The sequence below is a fragment of the Hipposideros armiger genome, unplaced genomic scaffold (genome assembly GCF_001890085.2).
Source record: "Hipposideros armiger isolate ML-2016 unplaced genomic scaffold, ASM189008v1 scaffold_10, whole genome shotgun sequence".
Taxonomy (NCBI): domain Eukaryota; kingdom Metazoa; phylum Chordata; class Mammalia; order Chiroptera; family Hipposideridae; genus Hipposideros; species Hipposideros armiger.
In genome coordinates, this window is record NW_017731360.1 from 3,422,541 (window position 1) to 3,429,668 (window position 7,128).

Here is a 7,128-nt window from a genome sequence, read left to right on the forward strand (position 1 = left end):
CCCCCCACTTCAGGTACTGTTCACTGGAACGCCGAGGCAGGACCCCGGCAGTTAAGAGCTTGCTCAAGAGTGCGAGCTCTGAGCGACAGGGTTGCCGGTTTGATTCCCAGCCTGAGCTGAGCTGCCGCTGAGCTGCCAACAGGTGGCAGGAAGGCTCAGCTAAAAACAAAAATCAAAAAACCCCCACAATGAGATACTATTACCTCCAACCAAAATGGCTAAAATTAAAAGGGCTGATATTACCAAGTGTTGGTGAGAATATAGAGCAATTAGAACTCTCAGTGGAAATGTAAATGGGTACAACCACTTTGCAAAACTATTTGACAGCATCTATCAATGCTAAATATATGTACTTTCTATAACTCAGCAATTCCACTTCTGGATGTATACACAAGAGAAAGAGTACTTAGGTCCACTAAAAATGTGGAAGAATTATATAATGAATGTACAAGAACGTCTTTCAATGGTAGAATAGATTAAAATTTTGTGGTATATTCATATAGTGAAATAATACACAATGAAAAAGAATAAACTATTATTTAATACAACCACATGAATAAATCTCAGAGATGTAATATTGAACAAAAGAAGATAAACACAACATAGTACATACTGTATGGTTCCCTTTATATGAAGTTCAAAAATGCAAAACTTATCTATAGTGATGGATATTAGAATAGTGGTTATCTTTGGGGGTTATCTATTGGGAGGGGCCCCAAGGAAGCCTGATAAGGTGCTGGAAACGCTCCGTATCTTAGACTGGGTGTTACATGAGTGTATACATGTATAAGAAAAAGCAATTGAGATGCATATTTGAGGCTGGTGTGCTTTACTGTAAATTACCTAAGTTAGAGCTTAATAAAAAAGTAGGAAAAACAGAGTTCAGAATCTTACCTTTGATGAGGTACAAGCACGTTGTTAATTCCTCCAAGCTTTGCATTTATCTTCAGGCAAAGGTTGGAAAGGGTTTGGGGTGAGGTCTTCACTACATTTTTTACCTGGACGCATTGTGTGGCCATACCCAGGAGGGTATCTCCAACACGTTTCACCTCCGCTACAAAAAAAAAATAAGCGAATTAATCAATTTTTTAAAAATATTTAAACATTCTCCTAATTACCGAGAGTAGAGGGCAATAAGCCACACATTGACGTTTACAGAGTGCCTACTATATACTGTACACTGTGCTAGATGCTTTTCATGGGTGGTCTTTTCACCTGCTATACCCCCAAGGCAATGATTTTTTCAGTGTGGCTAGGTCCTCCCCCTCCCCTTTTCTTCTCTCCTGCAGGCCTTGAAGCTAGCTCACTCTCTCTATTCCACACGCTGCCTGCCACTACTCACTCAGTCAAGCTGAGGTTCCTTTTCACACAGGACTGGCCTGGCAAAGGAATCAATTTCCCCAGCTTCTCCCTGTCAGTACACACGGCAACCCTTTGAATTGTAAGGTTTGTCTTCCCTTTTTCCCCTCTAAACATTAGAAATAAACAGAAGGTAACAAAAGAAGCAAATACAGAGAGGGCTGTAGGTACTTTACATAAAGTTTAAATAGCTGGTCTGTATTTCCAAACCCTTTACTTGGGTGCTAGCTAAAACAACTTTGTATCATTCTTATGGCAGATGCAGACTAAACAGCTCCTTTTCTGAAAGTGGTAGGCTCCCTTCTCTTCCTCATTCTGATATTCCTACGTGCTTTTAACTAACATCCTAGTTCCTCCTGTTTGGGGGACTATGGTTGAATTGCACTGTATGTCCCTGGCCCCATTCCCACTTCCCCCACCCATGTTGGATAGGCTATACAGCTGGTTGTGGCCAAGAAGTTGCAGATGTGAAGAACCCTCCAGAGCAATCTGTTCTCTCTTCCATGGGACCAGTAACATTCCAAAAAGCAACTGTTCTGCCAACCTGGGTCCCAGACTGAAAATGATATGATGACATAGCACAGAGGCTGCAGTCTGCCCTCAGAGGACACGTGTAGCAGGAACAAAGTGCAAACTGTTGCTAATTTGAGACCCTGAGAGTTTGGGTTGTGACTGCAGCATAACCTAGCTTATCCTGACTGTTACACCTACTAGTGAAATTATCCCTCATTCAACATTAAAGGGGTCCATACCATATACTGGCGTCTTCCCGGGCAAGATAACCACTATCAGCTGTAGGCCCACATATGTCATTTTCAGATGTTTAAACATGGGCTCCACACTGTCTGCACCTTGTGCATACTTGCAGAAACATGGCTGACCCTGGATGGGCATTCCTGCATCCTTAGAGATTTTACGGAGCTGGTCAGTGAAACTCCTGTTAAAATAGAACCAGTGGCACAGTGCTTTCATTTCTGAGTACATTCTTAGCATCTATTTCCCTCCATGATACTTCTTTCAGTTCTGCAAATTCTTAGCCCAAATTAGACACACACACACACACACACACACACACACACACACACACAAAATCTTTAACTGGTTGCCCAAACTAGACTGGCAGATGTATCACTGAAATTATAATGCAGAAGAATCTATATCATTAAGCTGTCAGATTATCATTTTGAATTTTTAAATAATTATGACTCAGCTGGGCCCCAGAGGCCAGAACAGCCTTTCTGTCCAAAGATATGTTTAAACATTCGATTCAGTAATTCTGGACTGAAGAAAAGCAAAGTCAAAATTTCAGGTAATATGTATTTTGGTAAGCCTGGTACGAGAATAGTTGGATAAGCTGATAGGCTTGTGTTCCACTGAGAACACAGGTATATGCTGTCACACAACCAGTGCATTTAGGATCGCGGTCCAACTGATAACAGCTTTGATTCCATACAATGTCAAAAGAAATCATCACTTCAAAAAAGGAAAATTCCTTATGAAATTGAGATTGAAGAAGTTACTTTAATCTACAGATAAAGCTTTCAGAATAGCTTATTTTGTGCATTTGCCAAATTCTGTAGGATTCCTTTCTTTCATCCCGGTTCCCTTTTTCTGCCTTGATCTGTCCACCCCTCTCACTAACTTCCTTTTATATAGAGAGCTGCATCTGTAAGATAATGAACCAATGATCTTATTCAGTGACCTTGCAGGAAAACACGCTTGCTAGTAAATTACAATGATTAAAAAATGAACTCGTTTTGTCGTAGCTGAAAAGATACAATTAATACCAAAGGCAGCTTCACTTAAGGACCCAAGAATTTGCCGATCGGCACTCCTTCAACCTCGTTAGTCACAAATTTCTGCTCTAAATAGAAGGAAGCTGAGTCAGATTTTTAATGTAATTCCCAGGTTGGCAATTTGCTATAATACAAGGTCTTTTTCCTATAGCCAGACGGTGTCTCTATAGGAGTCAGGGATTTAGTACCAGTACCCAGCACATTCACAAAAGACGGTATTTTCATATCTGGAAGGGATATTACTAAGCTGAAAAATATGAAGATACTCACTTTAGTAAATCTTCCCTACATTGTTTCTGAGGCGCAAAACAAGCAACGGCCCAAACTTTAATTTCAATGCCAGCATAAAACTGCTTTCCTCGCATGTCCCAGACACCCTGGTTGGGTGTGGCTACCGTTTTATTCTTTGAAATAAAGAAAAGAAAAGAAACAAAAGAAAAGAGAAAAGACATTACAATCTAAGGCCATTTGAAGGTTGACGAGGGGGTAAACAGAATTCTATTCGGTCTGAGCCGACAGACTAAGAGCAATCATGAGCAAAACTATGGGTAAATTCACTGTGGTGTTGTAGAAAAGCCCTCAATTACTCTTTCGAATTGGTTGGTGGAAGAAACTTGCTGAATAAAGTAAAAATCTTACCCGGCCTCCGTATTGCAGCATGGGCGCCGGAAGTACCCTGCCCGTGAGCTCGGTCATTTCATTATGGACAACAATACCAAATTCTTTAAGGTACGGATCAGGTCCACCCACCATGCTGTTACTCTTCACCTAGAGAACAGGAAGGCCTGCATATATAAAAACCAAAGAGTAACTGTGTCCCATCAGGAGTTTTCTACGCTTTTGTTGGTTTCATCTCAAAGCTAGCTTCAAGACCATGCCTTACTGACCAATCTACTGATTTCTTCCTGTCTGTCAGGAGCGGATCTTGCTGTGGCTTTGATCATCGTGGAAGTCTGATTGTCTGTGAGCTTCTTGATACATCGCTGTCCTGCTACTATATTACAGACCTGCCGAGAGGCAAAGAGAAATCCATTGGTGCAATGGGCTTCTATATCTTTTTTTGTTTGTTTAAAGTTTATTGGGGTGACAATCATTAGCAAAGTTACATAGATTTAAGGGGTACTATACTGTAATACATCATCTATGTATCACATTGTGTGTTTACCGCCCAGAGTCAGTTCTCTGGCTTCCGTATCTTAAAACTTTGCCAAACTGTATCTTACATCTTCCATTTAAAAAAAGAAAAAAGAAAAAAAATAAAGAAAAGTCTGTTGCCTAAAATGTTTTAGAAATTAATACTAAATTCTACCACAAGCTTAGAACATGACTTTTTTTTTTTAACTCATTGGAAAAATTGGTAGATTTGCAAAGAAAATTCAGTTTAGCTTACCTCAAGTGGCAAGTATGTATGCTTCTGTTCTTGTCCCACTTGGAGACAGGGGAGATGGGGGTATTTCAGCTGCAGACTATACTTTTGCTTAAAATACTGAGCTACAGTACATTCCATAGCTTGACCATTTTCTAGCTGTAAAGGAAAACTATAGGAGACAATGTCTTTTTAGAAATTTCAAGTTCTTTTTTTCTTAAACAAGCAAACAAACAAATGTCTACATCATTTTCTACCATGACCGGTCACTTAAAAAACAAAGGTCAATCTTTATTTGAACATTTTCATTTAAGTTATTTTAGTAGTCAATCATAATAGTGAAGCCATTGGAATTTTCCATGTTTTTTTTAAGTTAGGATGAGAAAAATTTAATTAAAGTTTAAAAATAACTTAAAACAAGAAGAAGCTACAGAATCAGAACATATACAGACTCACTACAGGCCAGATTTGGAGGCGACAAGACCCAATATAGGAAACTGAGACTATGCCAGGATATTTGGTATAAGCTGGGGAGCATGATTTAAGAGACTCTCTATTTGGCTCTTCCAGTGGATAAATTATCTCCAACACTTGGCATAGTATTAACTTTAATCTTGCTTTCTTTTTTTTTTTTTTTTTTTTTAGCTGAGCCATCCTGCCACCGGTTGGCAGCTCAGCAGCAGCTCAGCTCGGGCCGGGCATTGAACCGCTGTTGCTCAGAGCTCAAACTCTTGAGAGAGCTCTTAACCAGCTGAGCCACTCGGCTGGCCCTAATCTTGCTTTCTTAACTGTTCTAGCCCCACGAAGTAACACTGCAGCGAGAAGCATCTATGTGATATTTAAATGTATGTGCTTTTAATTTTCATGCAAAAATTATATAGGCCTATAAGGATAATAATTCTTACAGGGTATGTAAAGTACTTAAATAATGAAAAGATACAGTTCCTCTTGAAACAAATGCTAAAATTCTCAACAGTGATTTTTTTTTTCCCTAGAGAATAAGGTCAATGATATAACATGAAGAGTACATGGACTATCACTTGGTAATGCTCAAGAAATTCATGTAATGTGCACATGAGTTCATACTGAAGAATTTATTCAAATCAGACTGAATTAATATACCACACTTATGTCTCCCAAAAACTCCAGTTATATAGAACAAAGCCCTCATGATGGTTTTGAGGTACACTAAAGTTTAAAAATTGAAAAACATGGATCTAAAACAAAGTCAGATTAGAATATAAGCAAAAAAATTTAAAAATTTTAAAAGGCTTCTGAGTAACCAAAATGATGTAAAGTTTATATGTTTAAGTTCATGCTGTTGACTCAGAAGAGACAATATATTTATGTCAGACATGAATTTCATGATCTAGATTATAAGAATAAAACTTCCATATATGTTAATTTAAAAAGCACTCTAATATATATATTTTCTCATTAGGCATAGTTCACAGTGGATTACAAGTTAAATGATTAGAAAAATAAGACTGAGGAAGGGAGATGAGTGTGTTGCTAGAAGCTGCCATACACACTGAGAGCTGGAAGAAGTGACAGCTACAAAAGGAGGAAGAAAAATCCACACAAAACACAAAGTAATATAAATCTTCCCACGACAGCCTTATATGACTTATAAACCTTCATAGACCCTTTGGGCCACGCACTGAGAATGACAACAGTACAATAAATGATCCTTATAATGATGACTCTGCATCATTATATAAAAGCTGATCTATGTTTCACATACTTTGTTTAAGAGGTAAAATGAATTAAAGGCAGGAAATATGTCTTATACATATCTGTCAAAAATTTTAAACATTTTTTAAAGCTTTGGTGTTATTGTGAAGATGTCAGTGATTTTGGAAATCACAATATGAGATAACCAATTTTCAAATGATTATAGTAGCTACCCTGTTACCAGGAATGTAACTGTATAATTTTAGATGTGGTTAACATACGTTTGATGGCTGGCTGGCCGTCTAGTCACATTACAAACTCGATATTTTCTTTTCATCTGTCCACAGTGGGTCACCTCAACTTTGAGACCTGAAGTTAAAAAAAGAAAAAGCTAAAACATCAGTATTGATTGAAATCATAGTAACAAAAGCAGATCCAAATGTGTTCAGAAAGATGTGAAATTGTATAAGAGAAAAGTTGCAAAGATATGGGAACAATTTCATCATGTATAGGCAAAAAGCCTCAGCTAAGCAGAAAATATCTGAATCCAGATGAGTTCAGATTTGCAACCACTTTAATTTATTAATACTTCATTCAATAAATATCTATTAAGCATCAAGTATGTTCTGGTACTTATTCTTGGGTCTGGAGAGAGCCCTAATGAAGCTTATATTCTAGTGAGAGAAGATAGCTAATAACAAGCAAAAAAGGAAATAAAGTCCAAAAGGAGAATAAAGAAATTTGTGTTATTTTGTTAAAATGGAAGTTTTTAAGTAAGAAAGTAAGGGTAAGAGTTACTAAGTGCCTGATATGTGCCAGATACTGTGCCAGAAGCTTTACACATCTAATTGTATTTAATTCTCATCACAGTCTTACAAGATACGTATTATTATCTTTTTTGTTTTCATCACACAGCCTGTGCTTTCTTTCTTT

At 37.8% G+C, this 7,128-nt stretch overlaps 1 protein-coding gene across 5 annotated transcripts in view; it reads right to left on the reverse strand.

Moving 5' to 3' along the window:
* The window catches only part of LOC109391282 (protein argonaute-4), a 63,077-nt gene that overhangs the window by 20,087 nt on the left and 35,862 nt on the right, over positions 1 to 7,128 (reverse strand). For all 5 annotated transcript variants that reach the window (XM_019658729.1, XM_019658704.1, XM_019658697.1 and 2 more), the window contains 7 exons: positions 6,477 to 6,564; positions 4,546 to 4,693; positions 4,043 to 4,162; positions 3,795 to 3,923; positions 3,426 to 3,559; positions 2,112 to 2,296; positions 895 to 1,054 (listed from right to left, as the gene is read on the reverse strand). In XM_019658729.1, the coding sequence (XP_019514274.1) occupies positions 895 to 1,054; positions 2,112 to 2,296; positions 3,426 to 3,559; positions 3,795 to 3,923; positions 4,043 to 4,162; positions 4,546 to 4,693; positions 6,477 to 6,564 (964 nt within the window). The remainder of the gene's footprint in view (positions 1 to 894; positions 1,055 to 2,111; positions 2,297 to 3,425; positions 3,560 to 3,794; positions 3,924 to 4,042; positions 4,163 to 4,545; positions 4,694 to 6,476; positions 6,565 to 7,128) is intronic.